The 20,043-nt window shown below is 33.8% G+C and overlaps 2 protein-coding genes and 1 pseudogene across 2 annotated transcripts; all 3 read right to left on the bottom strand.

The window, feature by feature from the left end:
• Positions 1-5,288: 5,288 nt before the first annotated feature.
• On the bottom strand, positions 5,289-7,509 carry LOC122579861 (cyclin-dependent kinase B2-2). Its single transcript, XM_043752122.1, has 8 exons — positions 7,254-7,509; positions 6,608-6,749; positions 6,462-6,523; positions 6,263-6,374; positions 6,087-6,180; positions 5,925-5,994; positions 5,697-5,835; positions 5,289-5,596 (listed from the first exon to the last, which is right to left on the bottom strand). The coding sequence occupies exons 1-8, from the start codon at positions 7,469-7,471 to the stop codon at positions 5,504-5,506; spliced, it is 930 nt and encodes a 309-aa protein (XP_043608057.1). The 5' UTR covers positions 7,472-7,509; the 3' UTR covers positions 5,289-5,503.
• Positions 7,510-9,133: 1,624 nt separating this feature from the next.
• On the bottom strand, positions 9,134-11,120 carry LOC122585117 (cyclin-dependent kinase B2-1-like). The gene is made up of 8 exons (XM_043757215.1): positions 10,903-11,120; positions 10,268-10,409; positions 10,113-10,174; positions 9,917-10,028; positions 9,733-9,826; positions 9,574-9,643; positions 9,326-9,464; positions 9,134-9,226 (listed from the first exon to the last, which is right to left on the bottom strand). The coding sequence occupies exons 1-8, from the start codon at positions 11,118-11,120 to the stop codon at positions 9,134-9,136; spliced, it is 930 nt and encodes a 309-aa protein (XP_043613150.1).
• A 1,647-nt stretch (positions 11,121-12,767) lies between these two features.
• Positions 12,768-19,501, bottom strand: LOC122590793 (annotated as a pseudogene).
• Positions 19,502-20,043: the final 542 nt, after the last annotated feature.

Raw genomic sequence — 20,043 nt, 5'->3', positions numbered from 1 at the left:
CGTCACCTTTTACAATCACTATCATCCTCAATAATCTTTTAAGATTAAACCCAAATAATTGAAAAAAACACCTGCTTGCAAGACTCGAACCCATGGTGTATACATATTCGTGATGAGATTGACGATTTAATAAGGGATGCACGTCGTCGATGATTTGTTAATAGCATTTTATATTTGAATTTGTTTTTAAGTGTTTTTTGCATTTACTTATATATGTGACATTTTTATAGTTATAATATTTTGTCCTTTTTAGCCATTTTACACTTTTAAGTTATAGCTACAGTTAATATGTCAAACGCTTTTAAAAAGCTAAAGCTCCTATTAACAGCTTTGATGAACAGCTACAACTACTAGCTACAACTAACTTTGTCAAACACACCCATCCAAGACATCTATCACAGATCCTACTTTGAGACTCAGCTTTGACTAATTGACTTGTTATTATGATTTTGTTTTTACGTAAAAATAGATAGTATAAATAGATAGATGACTTTCTTAACATCAAATAAGTTTAAATCGGGTTTTGTTTTCCTTTAACTTGTTATTATGATAAATAAATATGTCACTTTGTCTTTATTTTACTTTAACTTTACTTTTACACTAGCAAAACTAAGAAAAAATAATAATCTAAATTAGAGTTTAGAGAGCCTTTGAAGGATAAAAAGTTTTCAGAAAGAAGTTGTGTATTTAACGAAAAATATAACTCATAAATATATAAGATATCCGTTGATGAAGCTAATTTAATTTTTTAAAATAATATTTAAAGAATTAAAGCTATTGAATCATCAACCGCTTTTCTAAAAACCGTTTCAAAAAGTATCTTAAAAATAGTCATTATTAGAGCTAGTGTTTGTCATATGGGTCATGTTCAATCCTAATCTGGAATTGCTAAAAGCTATTAGAGGGTTGGCAACCCATCTTTCATCTTTTTTCTCACCACTCACTTCTAACCAATGAAAGCATGTCACCTCAACTTCACCACTCAACCAAATTTCATTGGTATCCGACCACTCACTTCACCACTCATTTTACAATTTTTATTTTATTTAAACATTAAATTTCATTAAACTAAAAATATTCAAATACATAAACATTACATAAATAGTTCTTGGAAACCTTAAAACAAATAATAAAAAAAAATACTAGAAATACTTAAAAGATATAACATAAATAATAGAAATATGACAACTCCTCATCATCGTCGGACTCAACGGCGTTCGCAAACACCTCTAAACTACTATCGTCGGACCATTCGAACGGTTCGTCGATGATTGTGGTGGAACCAATACGTTTTTGCATTTTTTTTAGTGTGTATATGTTTGAGTTGTAGTGTGTTTTTTGAAAGAGAAAGTGAATGTGGTGTGTTTGTTTTGTAGTTGTAGTGTGTGTGTTTTGTGTTGTGAGTTGTATGTATATATAAGTAATAAAGTTTTAAAAACAAAAAAAAAAGAAAAAAAAAACCAAAGTTGGCCGTTAACTAGCCATTGCACGCAAACCAACCAGCGAAAATGGAGTGGTAGACCGCGTGGTGTGACCACTCGTTTTCACCCCGCCACGCATGGTTAGGCGTTGGCGGCGGTGTTCCGTCGTGGTGTCGCAGTGACCACTCGTCTATAATGCTACCGTTGCCAACCCCCTTACCAATGTATTGTTACATTCATCACATGTTAGTATTTTGTATTTATTTAGTAAACTATTGAACTACAAGTACAAATATTAATGCGTGTGATTTTAATGTTAACAATAAGTTCCGAAACAATGAGTTATTAAACTTAACAAAAATTATAAGTATAGATAAACTACTTTTCCAAAATTATTATAATTATAAACATAGATTAACTACTTTCCCAAAGTGCCACACAAGTTAAATTAAAAAGGTTGTTAAACATTAAAATCACACTAACTCAACTTTTCACTAATTGTACCTATAAAAGATATCCATGTTTAACATCAAAGCATATGAATGCTTATAAAATCTCACAAAATCGTTTGCTTTAGTTAGAATATTAAATGCTTGAAATTAGTAAATTAAAAAGTAAACAACTTTAGATGAGTTGTATGTAGTGAACTTTCAAATTTTGCGCATTATATGTATATGACCATTCAAAAACTTACAAGTGACGGTTTATATGGTTAACACATATACTCAGATACTTAGAATGTACAAAATTTGAAAACTCATTACATGCAATGCACTTGATTGAAGTTTGATACCTACTATCACAATTAGTGTAAATTTATTTACATTTTAATATACTAATGTAACATCCCAGTATTTTAAGGTAATAGAAAATTAACCATTTTCGTAGTTTTGACATCTAATTAAGTTCCTAGTATTTTATTTTGAGTGAAGGGGTTAATTTAGTTGGAACTTTAGTGGCTAGCGGGTATTTTACCCACAAAATGCAAGGTGGGACGTGGCTAGCAGGGAGAAAAGCCAACCACTATGTTGTTGATCCATGTTTTCCCACTTCAAGTTCACTTCTTTCCCTACTATCCCTTTTGTCTCAAAATTCTTCCATTGTCCATGCAATTGAATCTTCATTCATAAATTTAAGAATTTCAATCCTGCAACTATATCAACAATCATCTCCTATTGTGTTAGAATTGTGATTTGGGGCTTTCTTGGAGGTGGTGGTGACCGATTCTTTAAGGAGGAAAAAGAGGAAGAATTCCAATTTGAAAACCCTAATTCTTTGTTTCCCATTCTTGAGGTATAGATTTCATAACCCTAGTTTGATTTGTCATTAAAATTAGGGTTCTTAGCCTTAGAGTTGGGGTTTTTGCTTTTGGGGTATTCAAGTAAAACTCTAACTAAATTTGAATGATATATGGATTATTGATTGAAAGAATTTGTTGTTAGTGAGAATCCCCTTTGGTAAGAATCTCATGGTGTTTGGCTAGTGTTATAAAATAAAGCTTTATTTTGAGAAATTGAAGATTGGTTGGAAAGTGTTTAGTAGCCAAACACCATAATCTTAGAGTTGTTGAATATAAGTAGTTGAGTCATGGAACTCATAGATGATATGTGATTACTCTTGTATAGGTGTTGAAGATTAAATTGTTGATCTTGTAGCCTTGTTGTGTCAACTAGCCAAGTTTAAGGTGAGTGTATATGCATATAATCATGTTCTTGTTACTAGAGGTCATAGGTGGGTAAATTTCTATGACCCATTTGATAGTTGTTTGTTAGAACTAGTAGGTGGGTAAATTCCTACTAGTCAATTTGTTTATAAGAGCTAGTAGGTGGGTAAATTCCTACTAGCCAAATTATCCATGGCCATGTTGAAAATGAATGTATGTTGTTTGAAATGTATGAAAAGGCTAGCTTGCTAGGCTTATATGGTGCTTGATGCACAAAGTTGAAATGACATGATTATGATTATATGTGTATGCATTCACTAAGCGTTGCTTATGTTTTAGTTGTTTAACTCTCTTATAGGAGTTGGTAGTAGCAAAGGTAAGGAAGTGATCAAGTGAAGTTAGAATTTGGAAGCTCTTGCCTTTTTGAAAGGTTGGCATTTTGGAGAATTTGGGTAGATGATCCCTTCTGGTACCCATTGGCTTTTGATACATGTTCTTTGGTCAAATTATTTTGGATGAACTTCTGAAAAGTTGTAGTTGCGTTGGAAACTTTAGTAATAGTAGAATTTGTAACTAACTTGACAATTACCCAAGTTGGGTTATTGATCCGCTTGGGAAATTTTGTAGTCAAAAGTCTTGTAAAAAGGAATGATTTCAATGTATGGGTGATTTATATGCTCTAAAGGTCGTGTTTTGGTATTCGGAAATGTTAAAGTTGAAATGGCGTTTTGGGCTTAACATTTAGAGTTAAGTGCGGGAAAACCTGATTTTGAACAAGTGGTTTACTGCAGGTAGCCCCCACTGCGCCGCAGTGGGAGCCTGTTTTAGGTCACTGCGCCGCAGTGGGCTTTGGTTAATTGTTGCCGAGAGATATCACTGCGCCGCAGTAGGTGTGTCCTGCCCCACTGCGCCGCAGTGAGTTCTCTTTCTCTTAGACAGATATTTTCCACTGCGCCGCAGTAGAGGTGTCTCGCCTCACTGCGTCGCAGTGGACTTTTAAAAAAAAAAAAAAAAAAAATTTTCTTTCGATTTTCTTTAAGGAGGATTGGGTCGTTACAACTAATACCTAAATGTTTTGAAAGTGTGAAAATTATGTCTAGCATTACACTTTTTTCATCCCAATTTATGACTTTTAACCCCAAAGTTTTAAAGGGAAAGTACTCAATTCTCATAATGTTCATTAGAAGAATAAGAGTATTAAAAAAATGTACTTTCTACTTAGACTTATATAGTTATAAGAATTAGTTTTATAAAATAAAATAAAAAGTATTAGAGGTAAAATAAGAAAAAAAGTTACTATATTAAACATTTATTTTGAAACAAACAAATTAAGAAATATAAATAGTTATCATTAAAAGAATGGAGGTGAAAAATAGCCTAAAAATAATGTCGTAAGCATTTGACATGTGTAATCCACTTATTATCTTTATTTATCCCCCCTAGTTTTTTACATGTGACATTATCTTATGATTAGGAGGGTTTTTAGGCTACTTGGTTAGCAAGATTAATCATTTCCCATTTATTAAATACTTCTTTCTAAATTGGTCTTGATGAGTTTAACATTCCATATGTTTTATGCGTTTTGATCATGACATTTCTGCTGTTGTGCCAAATTTAGGAACCAAATCATGTGGTTGGTGAATGCAAAAGCATGAATTGGAGATGGTTTGATCATATGTTTATGCCATGATCATTACCTAAATGTTCGTTACATGTGACTTTTTTTCACAATATATTTCATTGGTATATCATCTAATGGTAATTAGCGTCCCAGTTTGGCCCTCTTCCCAAGACTTATATAATTAAAAGGATTTATGCCGTTCAAAAAAATATATATGTACAATTAAAAGGACATATAACATAGTAACAAACCACGCTGATTGGAGATACCATCTTGTGTTTTAGGCACAAGTGAAAATAACATCAAATTTTATCTAATGGGAGTATGAATGAACATAAAAGATCAAGAAATTTTTAACTTATTATGGTGCCTCTACTGTGATCATATCCAAGATTAAGTGGACATATCATTAGAGAGCTTGAATCCGAAAGATCGGTTATATAACTTAGCAATCCTGGTAAAATAACTCAGTTTGAGAATACTGTATTACTCTAGCTACTAGCCATCAAGCAAGTATGCATACTGACAGTCTGGGATACATTACAGATCAAAGCAATATAAGAAAAACTGTAGTTTGGAACACTTTTTCACTAAGATTGGAAAATTATTATTTAAAGAAAAACTTTAATCACAACAAAACCGTTGCAGATCAAAGCACAATTGCTTCATATTAGATTACTGAATAACACATGTTGACAACACAGTCAACAGATAGAACTTTGTCAACAAGCATACTACGATCAAATTAGATGTCAAATTTAAACATATTGGAACGAGACAAGCAACAGGTAAAGCATTTCAAAGATGGGTCTTGTCGAGATCATCAAAATATGGATGTTCCATTGCTTTCTTAGCTGATATCCGTTTTGATGGTTCATACTCCAACAGTTGCTGTAGAAACACAAGTAAAAAAGTTTATCATAAAGATTATGCATTTTATATGGAAACTGTTGTCTAAAGTCAAAAATATCAAATTGAATTTTTCATTTACCGAAAGGAGATTGAGGCCATCGTCATCAAGATTTGGGACAGATGTTGAAATGAGCTTAGGTTTCCATTGGGGATACTCATGCCAGTCCTTCAGCTTGCTCACTCCTGGCCAGATTTTCTCATCGGGAGTACCCAATAACCTGAACAAGTGCACAATAAAATGGTCAAGAATTTGTGTTAGATGATTTCAAATAATCAGAAATGATATTTCCCATTACGAGTTATCCACCTGAAAATATGAAGCAACTGTTGAAGCTCAGAATCGCCAGCAAAAAGAGCAGTCTTGGTGATCAATTCAGCTAAAAAAATTAATAAATAAACCACTTAATCAGAAACCATGAACGCAGTTGCGATAAACAACCATAGATACATAAACTTGTCTAACGCTTACCAAAAATGCAGCCAACAGACCACATGTCAACAGCTGTTGAGTAATGGGTAGCACCCAAAAGGACCTCAGGAGCCCTGTACCAAAGGGTCAGAATCTGCAATGACGGAATTTACAACCAAATTGTAAATTTAAATGCTTACGAGATATAATCAGTAAGTTGATAGTAAACACAATACCTCATGAGTGTACTTTTTAATTGGTAAGGTAAACGCTCGGGCAAGCCCAAGATCTGCTATCTTAAGCATCAATGTCTTCCTATCCATCAAAAGATTATGTGGCTTAAGATCCCTAAAACAAGCATACAAGTGAAATAAGAACATAAAAACATACTTAGTTCAATATACTCATCAAGGGAGAAAGGTATAAAAGATAAACCTATGCAATACACCATGGGCGTGACAGAAAGCAACACCTTTACAAAGCTGATACATCAAGCTCTGCATCGAACACCACAAAACAGTTATAAGAAAATGTTGTGCATAACAAAAAGACCTTAAAAAGAACCCGGATTACAAACATACCTTGACTACGTTGGATGGAATGTGTTCACCAGTTTGACGAAACGATCTGATAAATTTCTTCAGATCGGTTTCCATATACTCGAAAACCAAATACAGAACTGTCTTACCCTCTTTATTAACTCCTTGTTTCACATCCATCAGTCTGTTAATATCATCAATCAACAATCAATTTTACAATTAATGAATACCCAAATCATACATATGCATACATAGATGTACAAAATATAAAGCCCTAAATTTTATCAATACCCAAACACATATAAGTGTATATATATAAAGCTATAACTTTTATCGATACCCAGATCAGATATATGTATGTATAAGTGTAAAAATATACAAAGCCCTAATTTTTTTTTAATCATATAAATGTAGAAATAAGTGTAATTTATAAATCCCTAAATTTTATCAATACCCAGATCAGATATATGTATATATATAAGTGTACAAATATACAAAGCCCTAATTTTTATCATATATGTAGATATATATATAAGTGTAGATATATAAGCCCTAATTTTTATCAATACCCAGATCAGATATATGTATATATATAAGTGTATAAATATAGAAAGCCCTAATTTTTAACATGCCCTAGTAAGACTAAAATCAAAAAGAGAGAGATAAAGAAATGAAATCGAATACATACTTAACGACATGAGGATCACGAGAAAGCATACGCAAGATCGAGATCTCACGAAGCGTAGTAGGGGGGACGCCTTCTTCGTCTTCAGTAAGTTTTGTTTTCTTGAGAGCAACGATTTTGCCAGTGGCTTTTTCTCTTGCTTTGTAGACTTTGCCGTATGTTCCTTCACCGACTTTTTCGAGTTTCTCGAATGCTTCCATTGCGGTTTTTGTTGATTCCATTATTGTTTGATATGAAAATGAATTTTTGGTTTAGGGTTTGAAAGATGAAATGAAGAATAAGAAAGAAGGTGGGGGGTGGTGGGTTTTATATAGCCGTTGAGAGGAGATACCGCTCTCGTTGTCTAACGGTAAGTCTTTATTCTTTTTGAAATTTGAATTTGTGTATCTGGATTTTCATTACATGTTAATTTAACCATCAATGTATTTTGGGGAAGTTATACATATTATGAGATCTTGAATTTTAACTCGTGTGTAAGAAAAATACCTTTTTAAGTTAGATTGAGGATTTTTGTGAAAATAAACAAATTTATTTCAAGTTGAAGTTGCATATATAGATAGACAATATCGTTAGAACATAATTGAGGATTTTTGTGAAAATAAACAAATTTAATTGAAGTTGAAGTTGCGTATATAGATAGACAATGTCGTTAGAACACAAAGCTAATGACATTATACAAATGCCCTAATCATATTATTTTATGGAAGTGATATATCCTCCTAATAAATAACCTAATAATATTTTTAAAACTTTAAAACACTAAGTTCGTGTTTGTTTCATAGTCATTGATTAAATTGGATTAAATTTTACTCCTTAGTGCGTTTGGTTGTTCAAAGAATGGGGAATCACATTCCGTAGGAATGTAAACATTCCATCATTTGATGGAATCTCCATTCCTTAGGCGGCTTTTGGTTCGTGAAATTCTCAGGAATTCATAGGAATTGTAATTTGAATTCTATACTTTACCATGTTTGGTTGGAAGAGTTGATGGAATTGGAATTGCAAATTTTCCCTCAAATTCTCTAAATTATGGAATTCAAGATTCCATCACAAAATGAATGGAATGTTTAATATTCCTACGGAATGTTTACAAATTTACCAAAATGCCTTTAACTAACATATATTATTACTTATGTTATGTTATTATTATATTATTTATATATTTATATTATTATTATTTTATATATTTATAAAAATATTATATGAAACTAATAAATAATAATAATATAAATAATATAAAACAACAACAACAACAGGACCCAATCCCTGCGGGGGGTATGGGGGAGGTAAGCTGTAGACAGTCTTACCTCTACACAAAGGTAGAGAAACTGCTTCCATAGGGACCTCCGGCCACAAAGGAGTGCAAGACGGAAAATGAGAATTGTTTAGAAAATCATACCTGTCTGCCGAGAATCCGAAAAGAAATAATAATATATTATTTATATTATTTTATATTTTTATAAATAATATAATAATAATATATGTGACCTTCAACATCTCTGAGCACTCAGGACATTTTGAAAATCTTGGTTAAAATTGGCAGTAACACATAATCAGTTGATCATGATACATTTGTTACTTTTTATCTGCATTATAGCATGATATAAATATACGTGTCTGTAAAAACGAACAAGACTATGTGCAGTCATGCAGAACTACCAAGCACAGGAGAATACAGTTATCGATTATTGATGTGCTATTAAAAGTCACAGCATACTAAACTACAGCAATACAAGCTCAAAAGATTGAAATTTCTCTACTCCCAAGTTTTGTTCCAAGGAACGATCAAATGTACCAGAACTACTCACAATTCAGAAGTAATTTTCAGTCGGATAAAAAAGTCAACTTTGCTCGAGGCAAACAATATATCAGGCATTTGCATTTCAAAGATAGGTCTTGTCAAGATCATCAAAATACGGATGTTCCATTGCTTTCTTAGCTGAGATCCTTTTTGATGGGTCACACTGCAACATATTCTGCAGAAAAAGTAACAAAAAAATTTGCCAAGAGAATATAACAAAGTTAATTCAACAGTATAGTTTAATGAAAAAAAATAAAATGGATTTGCTATATACCCAGAGAAGCTTGAGGCCATTTTCATCCAGATTTGGGACAGCAGTTGAAATGAGGCTGGGTTTCCATTGGGGAAACTCATGCCAGTCCTTGAGCTCGCTCACTCCTGGCCAGATTTCTTCATTGGGAGTACCCAACAGTCTGAACATGCATAATTATCAATCAAGAGTTCATGTTAGACGAGTTCAATGTTAGACGAGTTCAACGAATGACAAATAGTAACTCTCTAGAAAAGTTATAAAGTATGAACCTGAAAATGTACAGCAATTGTTGAATCTCAGAGTCTCCAGCAAATATGGCTGTGTTTGTGACTAGTTCAGCTACAAATGTTTGAAACCATATGTGATCAGTTAGTTCTGCACACCAAGTGAAGCTGATATAAATGATAATTAAATGGTACTAGACATACCAAATATGCATCCAACAGACCACATGTCAACGGCTGTTGAGTAATGGGTTGCACCCAAAAGGACTTCAGGAGCCCTATACCAAAGGGTCAAAATCTGCAACCATGGAAATCACTATTAGTAGGATACAAGACACAGGTGTTTTACTCGTTAAAGAAACGCATAACCAGTTAACAAGTACAATACCTCATGAGTATACTTCTTCATTGGTACAGTAAAAGCTCGGGCAAGTCCAAGATCTGCTATCTTCAGCCTCAATGTCTTTGGGTCCATCAAAAGATTGTGGGGCTTAAGATCCCTAAAACAGATCCATCATGTTACATAAATACCAAAAGGATATATAATGCTTCTTTCGGTGTCCCAAAACACGAAAAACAATCACCTGTGTAACACTCCATGGGCGTGAACGAAAGCAACACCTTTACAAAGCTGGTACATCAAGCTCTACATACCATATGTATAAAAAATTGATTATTTCCCCGAAAACCAACAGGAAAAGAAACTAGAATACTAAAACGAGTTATGAACAACAGACACCTTGACAATTTGGGGTGGAATGTTATCACCATTTTGGCGATATGACCTGATAAACTTCTTAACATCGGTCTCCATGTACTCAAATACCAAGTAGAGAACAGTATTCCCTTTCTTATTCACACCTTGTTTCACATCCATCAGCCTGTTTGTTTCAATAATTGTCAGCCAAAAATCCAAAAATCAGTCAATCTCATATTCGATTACAATGCCATACCAAATGGATCTTCGAAAGTATATATCCGGATAACAGACAAAAAACCGCAACAAAATCCTAACACACAAACATTATTATATAAAACTTACTACTCCTGCCTCGTTTTAGAATTCGCCTTTTCTGTCATCTAATAAAAATATTACACATCATCAAGTCTAGCACCACCGCCGTCGAAAAACTGATAAACTGGCAAAAACTATACGCCACCACCGGATTTTGGACCGGCACTAAACTATTTCGATTAAATAAAACCTAAACCCTAGAAATGGAGACAAATCAATAAATTCCTGAAAATCGGAATAATCTAATTGAAGTTGTTAAACAAATCATAATTAATCAAAACGATCTCTGAATCAATTCATAACTATATATATATATATATTTATAAAAAAAAATTAGAAGTGAATTATGAAGAACATACTTGACAATATGAGGATCATAAGAAAGCATACGCAAGATGGAGATCTCGCGAAGAGTGGTAGAGGGAACGCCTTCTTCGTCTTCATGAAGTTTGGTTTTCTTCAGAGCGATGATTTGACCGGTGGCGCGATCTCTCGCTTTGTAGACTTTGCCGTATGCTCCTTCTCCGACTTTCTCCAGCTTCTCAAACGCCTCCATTGCGCTTTTCGTACTCTGCATTTTTGTATTTTTAAAACTCCGTAATTTTTTTTCAGAATTGAAATTGTGATGAACAAAAGGGGGACTTTGATTAACGGGTTTTGAAGTAGAATTTTTGGGCGGGGTTTTGAATTTCGTTTCTCCCCCCTTAACTTTCTTCAATATTACAATTTCCAATTTTTATGTATGTATTATAGTGATTGGGCAATTGGGGTAGCAACTTCAACTCAGGATTCGGTATAGTAGTCGTGGGAAACATTGTAACGTTTTTAGTGGTAGGCTGTAGGCTTGTAGCTCTCTCCAAATAAATATTTACTTTTGATTTTTAAAAATGGATTATTATTATTAGACTTTCTTGAATATTAGTAATAAAAGTTATTTAGATATTCATATTAATATTATTTTATAATTTATAAATATCATAGTAATGTGTTTTACTATCCAGATTCGACGGTTTGTATCGACAAACGTCAAAAATACAAACATCACTTTTTGACGCATGTACTAAATTAAGTTTTCAAATACTATGTACACTATAAATTATTTAATATTTTTGTTAGTTTCAGAAAGTGGCAGCAAATCCCAAGTGGGACCAAGGCCAGGACCTATTTTTGTTGGTTCTCATGATTTGGGACTGCGGACCAGAAAATTGTACCAATATGTGGTATCGAATTTCACGTGAGACCAATATCAATACCATGTTTTTGGAAATAATGGTAATGGGGCTAGTATGCATGTGTGTATATATATATATATATTATCACAATGTACAATTTTCATAACAGGACGTAAACGTGCAAAAATGTGGTATATTGATCAAAATAGTGTATTATACCCCTTATAAAAGCAGAGATATCTATACTACTATATAAAAGTTATGCACCCATGTTGAAAAGTTAACATTTTTAGGACATGCAAAGTTACTATTTTACCCTTAATGAATTAACTTACACAACCATTCCATTATCTTCTAAAAGATATCCACTTCTCTTTAAAATCAAATAATTTTAATCAAATACGTACACCACTTGACGCATATGTTGTCGTCACCATCCGTCGATGTCACCACATCACTTTCATTGTCATTACCGCCGCATTGCGCGGGTACCATGCTCGTACATTATGGGATGTGTCATGTGTGTTTGGGCCACATTTTTGAAAAAGGTCAAGTCGTCTACTTGTTAAACTTGAAGACTGTGTCCCCAGTGATTTAAGTTTTAACCCTGGTAACTTGGTAAAACGTTTGAATCTTTTTCAGATATGATAGTCGTGTGACTTCTTTTCTGTGCCATTTATAATGAAACTGGCGATTATGGGTTATATTTTGCGTCGAAGATAATATATATCAAGTGATTTACTTTTCGATATTTATGTGCAGTTGAGCACCATATATATAGTATGCCACACTAAAACAAACTTCATCAATCAATATGTATGTGTAACTGGGCATCAAAGGATGCCACACAGAAACAAACATCAAAACGCTTGAAAAGTTATATAGGCTCGGGCAGACTGGGCAATTGACAGTGCAACAAAGAATTTTTGAAATCAGATCAATCTATGCTTGTTTACTTCTTATTCGATCAACTGAAAGCATCCCAAACATAGCAAGTTTCAAACTAGAACCCCGTCAAACCAAACAAAATATTCTCCTATATACCTTGGCACAACCCACAAAGAATTTACAAAATGGCAGCATTTCACCTCCTAAAATGCAGTCATCTCTCATTATTCAACTTCCCCAGATGATCAAATCTGATGCTAAAAGAGCTCATTATACAATATGAGAAATAAACGAAAGTTACAATAAAATTTGAAATTAGCAACAAAAGTCATATGTAATGACTTCAGATGGTGCCATCTGAAGGAGATGACATAACAGAAAGAATGTCTGTCACCGAAGCCATAGCGCTTAGAGCGGCTTTAAGAATGTCCTGAGAACAACCTGGTTTCACAATGCTTCGTACCTGCAGCAATAGAGATTAACATCAGGTCAAAACATGCCATCACTTCATTTTCATATACTACTATATACTGTATATAAAGAAACTAACTAATGTGTCAAATCTTGTATATTAGTATGACAAAAGAAATTATAGGGTGGTTGTAAGCATATGATTGACCTCTTTCCTTTTTAGTATATTTATTTGACCATATTGAATTGTTATTTATAAAATACACACCACATCGTACCTTATCAAGGTATACGTTTAGTTCTTTTATCCGGCCCATGTAATCCAGGTCCTGAATATTCAAGGTAACAGTCCTAGAGTAAGCACCTGGACCATCAAACTGAAGGGGTCCCGGATTTCTGTAGACATCATCCATTAAAAATTTTGTTGCATTTTTTCTAAGCACCCTGCAGTTAGTTAAAATAGAGCTTAGTCTGCTTCAAGGACCAGATTAGTGGTTTAAAAAAATCCAAATCAATCAAATACTTTTGTCCTTTGTCATTGAAAAGTTTGATATGCGAAGATCAAAGACATGGAAAACTGGATGTTGAAAGACATACTCGTATACTTTGCCTCTCAAGTCCACAGTATCATGATGAACAACAGGTATTCCAATCGTCATGGAACCAGAAGCACCCCCATAATCCCTTACGGCCATCATAGCCTAAAAAATTGCGAAGTAATAAAAAGGTAATCAGTCCTGTATTCATAAACAGGCTTCAAATGGAGACAAGTCTATATAAGATCGGAGTGACGATTTTGATCCATTTGCCAGTAAATGTACAGATATGGGTTATGCACTTAAGCTTTATGTCAACCAGATCAATTAAAATCTTAGCTAATAGGGGAACACGTTGAAAGTTCCCGCATAAGACCTCCTAAATAGTTCTTTATTCAGAGATGTATCTTTTGTTTTTTTTTTTGATAATATTGAACTTGTAATTGGAATTAGCACATTCATCATCTAAAGAAAATACAAAAAAGAGTGATTGCACCTCTTACAATATGTTTTGATCCAATATCCAACCTTCCAGACCCACCCATATTGCAACCACCGTATTTAGAATGAGGAAGAAAATATACCGTTATCGGAGCTGCACCACAACGCCAATTGCATAAAGAATCCTTCAAGTTAGTTACAGTGGCCATGTAACCATTCAGACCATGCCAGGATATGATAACAAATATGTCCAAGCACCTACATGAGTATTACCTCATGACTGGTTAGAGAGTACTTAATGTATAACACATAATATGTAGTGCCTCAGAAGCATACATAGGCATAATCACAATCGAAGTTTGAAGGCAGAGAACCCCAGAACTGATAGCCCATAAAGTAGCAGATAGCAGTGAATTTCTTCCCTTTGTAAGTCCCTTCTTTCTGTCGACATATTTCATAGATAATGAGTTCTTGAAAACCATGATGATACTAAAAGTAATAATGATACACTTTGTACAAAAACAAATAAGTTATGCCCAAATGGCTCATTTCGTACCAGTCTCTTGCTCATTTCTGCTTCTACAAGTACAGCAAGAAGCTTCTCAGTTTCAATCTGAGAGTCAAAACTCAATAATCAATGATTTTGAAACACAAATAACATCCTTTCCATTATAGGTAGCAGTCTTGACCCGTTTACTTGGGAATAGTTGTTCGGGTGATGTTTTATATGTAATGGGGTCAATCACTCAAATGGAAAAGCTTAATCTACTAGGATACAATAACTTAATGCCAAAATAAATATACACCTTGTCGAAGATATCGATGAATTTCCTGAAAACACAATAACTTAATGCCAAAATAAATATACTTATCTTCAAACCGAAACAAAAGACATTATAGATTAGTCACCTGCAACAATCCATAAACCTCGGGAATGCTTTCTATAAGCCCTTCTGGAAGTAGGATGACTCCATGAAACTTTTCTGTCCCAATAAACAAACTATTGAAGAGAAGCTGATAATACTAACTACCACGTTGACAATTATAAAGTTTGGTAAAATGTGCAGTCAGACAATGTGGGTAATGGGTCAGATTCGGTTCGACTGATCTGTAACACTTTCTATTCGACAGTAAATTTATTTAAATATATGATTAAAAAAGTTATATTAATTGAAGTATTAACAATTTTTTTGATATATGATTATGAGGATTCGTGAATTATGAATGAAACACTTTGGGTCTTTTAGGAGTCTTACAACCCGCTTGACCAGTTCCTTTTTACGCTATTTCTGTCAAATTTCATCTAATAGATAAAAATAACCCGGGTCAAACAATTCTTAGGTAAATGAACTGAAACTGTCACCTCTAACAATAGCGATACCACAGACCACCACTGACCTTTTTCTGCCCGGGCTTGCACAGCATCACAGATCTGTTTCGTTATGTCAGAGATGGTTGATTTTGAAGCAACAACTTCTTCACCAAGAATAACCTACAGAGAACACATGACAAGAATAAATACAAAAATGTAGGCATCTGATTTCTAAAATTAGTATATAGTGCTAAAGATTGTGCACCATATTAGGATGTGACTGCAGAGTGCATTCCAAGATGACATGAGAGGCCTTCTGCCCCATGATTCGAACAAAATAGTAATACTGGAAGAAACAAAAATCATTTAGATATTGACAGACGGGAATATAAGTAACAGAAAAATTAAATAATTAATGTCTCTTGTTATGCATATTTGATTCCTCTTATTAGAAAACAAACCAAAAAACACTAGGCTATACTCAAAAATCAACAATGGTGTAGGAAGAACAAAAGGATTTTCTGAATTAAGTGCATTACCTTCTCAGCTGAAACAGCATCGATGCAGAGATTTATTGATGAGCTCGGAGTTAACCTAAACCAAAAGCAAGAAAGGTTTAGTTTCTAAATCGGTGAATACTAACTGCTTCATTATCGGATCCGCACTTTCTAAACGGTATCGAAACCAACATTAGCTTCCAGAAACTAGTTCTTGAGATCTCCATTTTAAGTAACAGGTACTACTACTACCTTCGAGTTTGTAAATAGCTTCAGGATAAATCTGCCTCAAGCAAAAAAAAAACATTTGAGTTTATATTTGTGTAGCTTTGTAGAGCACTTTTCTTGAGAAAAAGTTTCAGCAAGGTGAGCAGCACCTGTGTTTGATCTTACCCTTCCAGTGTTAAAAAACAAAAAACAGGATTGTTAGATAAAACACAAGAGGCAAAATAATCTCCGTTTCTCCGCTATTGACAATCAAACCCGCTTTTTTGCTATTGTTCATTGATCAATCCCGCTATTATGTTGTTGATAATCACGATCGGCTACCCCGATGTTGACTATCACTCTGGCTAATCCGTTGTTGATCTTTAACTACCCCTAACCCAATCTTCTAAGGATAAAGATCCTCTAAAGTTGTTTTCAAGTTCATAATATCCAATGGCAAAATTCTATTTAAAACAAATAGATTTGCACCTACTTTATAATCATAAATAGATAGGAAAATTTAGCACAAATTGGAGTTGTTTGTGATATAAGTTAAAAGTTTCTTTAACGGAATATATGGCTAATGTTTATAAAGGAAAGATCCTTTCATTTTTAAACTTTTGAATTTTTAATTCCGGAAATTCATGAATCTAAATAACACCATTAAGTTAATTAGTTTTAAGAAATTGTGGTACGAGTTGACAATCATGTGTGGGACAAGTAGCAGACCAAAGCATCGCACTAGACGAGGGTATGAGACTTAACAAACCAGAAGTGTATATATATCTCAATGCGCACCACACACAAACTATAACCTAAATGTGTATATATATCATACACTAAAATAGACTTGCTGCTTAAAGTCCGGAACTAAGATGGCGTAGTCTGGAAGAGCCACTATATGTGTCCAAACTTTTTTTTTTTTGTTTTTTTTCTTTTGATCATCCCTGTTCTACAAACACTATTTAAAATAACACAAAAAAATCCATCCTAAATAATCTTATAAGGAGTGTTATCTTGATCAAACGCGATGTAGTTGAAATACAATTCATCTTCCGGAACAATTCCCTGTTGTTGATCATTGTTCTCTTTCAGATATTCTTCTAACCAGGCAAATTCCTCGGGAGTAAAATCAGCAACGGGAGTCCCTCCTTGAACACCAGCACTAAACTCAAAACTTGGCATATCACCTGGTGAGTTCCACGGCCCGCTACCACCTTCTCCACCTTCCGAAGGCAACTGACTGCGGTGATCATCTCTATTCATATTCAAATCATCATTTCCAGAATCCAATTGGTCACTACTAAACACTAAAGTTTCAAAGTCATCAATGTCCTCAGGAGCTAAATCCGTCCCTTTTTGAAGACCGCCACTACCTTGTCCACCTTCTGATGAAGGCAATTGATTACTAGGGCCTCCCAAAATTACACCAGTACCACCCATAGGGTAACCACCTCTGTTCACACCCGAATCATCAGAAGGTGCAACCTCGCGATCCACTTGTTTAGCTACCGCAATTGGTACATCTTCCCCTAGTCCAAATCCCTGATACTCGCCACATGTATGATGGTGTTGGTACTTCACATCAAATGTTAATTCATCCCATTTCGAAGTAGTTATGTGCTTCTTGGCCGGACAATTCTCTCCTGTGCAATTATAGTAACGTCTAGAATGCATACAAATACAGTTTAGTGTATATGAAATCAATAACAGATAGTGGACATAAAAATAGAAATTATAAAACAAATGATCATCATTAATCTTCAAAGAGTAAACTTTCCCTTTTGGAATCAATTCGATCCTTTAAATCGAATATATATGTTTCTAAGAATCTACTCGTATTGTTTTACTGTCCCTACCTTTGGGATTCATCGATGTCCCTGGCCCCGCTAAATCTTAATACAAAAATATGTTACTTTTAATATTAAATTGTTTGTTTTATAGTTTTTAAATTTTTATATTTTTTGAACAAAAAAAAATTGAGTCAAGCGAACGGTTCGGTTTGTCAATTTTGAACTCGGTGTGATTATATATATATATATATATACTATAAGCAGATTTTCCCTAGATTTTTAACATTGAACTTGAAATTTTCAATATTGATTTTAAGTATTTCCTCAAAATTTCCCTCCTATCTATTATCTATTATATATTTATATAATACTCTTTCTCTCTCCCCAAATCTTAACCAATCATCTTTTTTTTCTCTCCTCTATAAATCATTTATTCCTCCAATTCATTCAAAATCTTTTATCTCAAAAACCGTACATCGATAAATTATAAAAATTGTATGGGTGGTCTTAAAATTTCATGCTCTTTCATTAGAGATGTCATTCGATATACTTTCGACAAATTTTTAAATCTGAGGGCGGAGCCCGCACGGCTAAAGCATTTGACTATCATACTCTATGACATATCAACTCTTATAACCTATCATACTCTATGACCTAGTATCACCCTACCATCTCACCGCCGCAACACGCGGGTACTTGCTCTCGTATATATATATATACAAAAAAATTAATTCTTAAGGTTCCATATATATATATATATATGGAACCTTGAGAATTAATTTTTTTTTAAGAACGTAAGAACTCTTAAATTTCATATTGGATCACATGTCTTTTTTGCTTATTAACATGTGAAACTTCATAAAAATATATGTTGTAGAAGAATTTTTTTTTTCAAAACCTTATATATAACTGGTTATCACTTGTGAACAAAAAACTTCATAAAAAGACTATTTTGAAGGTTTCTTAAAAAAGTTTTTATACAACATATATTTTTATATTATTTCACATGTGAATGAAAAAAAAATGTGAATAAATACATATTTTAAGAGTTTTCATGGTTCTTAAAAAAAAAATTTGGTTCTCAAAATAAAAAAATTATATATATATATATATATATATATATATATATATTTGGTTCGGCCCCATAAAATAAAACCCAATATATTTCTTCAAGAAATGTCAAGAGGGGAAAAAGAAAGCTAGAGCTAGATAATCGAGTTGAAACCTTAGCTGTTTTGTTCCCAATTTGTAACGAGTGGGCTTTTCCCACAGTAGCCCATCAGTAGGAATTGTGCCCGGTTCATAAACACGTAGAGTTTTGGTGTAAGTTGGAATGAGAGTATTAGCTTTACGCTTCTTTTTGTGAGGTGTTGTGGGTTTCAGTTGTTGTATCGAGATCACTCCTTGAGGTTGCTGTGAAGAACTGGCCTCAACGGGTTTAACCATGACCGATGATGGTGGTGGTGATAATGGTGGTGGGTTAATGATTGGTTGTTTTAGCTTTTGTTGGTCTTGTTTGGATGATGATGAACCAACAACTTCAACTTCATATGTCAATGCTGTTATCAAGTCAGTCACCTTGGGTACGAGGACAGAATGTAGCACATGGAGAGCTTCACATGGTGTGTAGCTATCAGTTAGAAGGTCATCATAAATCTGACGACCTTCTTCCATCAACTTTATTATTGACTTGGGTTTCATCGTTGTGGCCTTGCAGGTGGTTTTTTCCTGGCTTCTTTCAAAAACTTAAGGGGTTTAGGTTTGAGTTGAGTTTTGATGACTGAATGTATATACATCTCTGGCTGATGATGAGTGTAATTTATAGACTCTGAAATGTGGGTTTGGTTAGCCATAGTTTGGAAAAGGGAAGGGAGGGGATTGATAAAGCTGGAAGGGACGGAAGCTAGTAAAAGTGATCCCGGATGCCATGGATTGTGTTAATTTGCATAATCTATAATATATATATGAATGATGATAGTGATACCATGCAGTTAGTGGAGTCACCATATAACGTGATACCAAATTACCGATAATGGTCAACAAAATCAAACTGTACTATTTATTCCATTATACAGGTTTTGGGTTGTGAAAGAAATTTAATTTGTAGAACTGTATGAGCTTTTGGTTATGGAGAAGGCCGAAGGGTAGTGTAGTTAGTTTTAACAAGCCATCGTAGATGTTTTTTTTTCCCGGGTAAAGGTTACCCTAATGACCTTTTGTTATAACAACAATCAAAACGGTTT

The sequence above is a fragment of the Erigeron canadensis genome, chromosome 1, assembly GCF_010389155.1.
Source record: "Erigeron canadensis isolate Cc75 chromosome 1, C_canadensis_v1, whole genome shotgun sequence".
In the NCBI taxonomy this organism is placed as follows: Eukaryota; Viridiplantae; Streptophyta; class Magnoliopsida; order Asterales; family Asteraceae; genus Erigeron; species Erigeron canadensis.
Note: the sequence above shows the minus strand (reverse complement) of the source record. Positions and strands in the feature narration are given on the sequence as shown.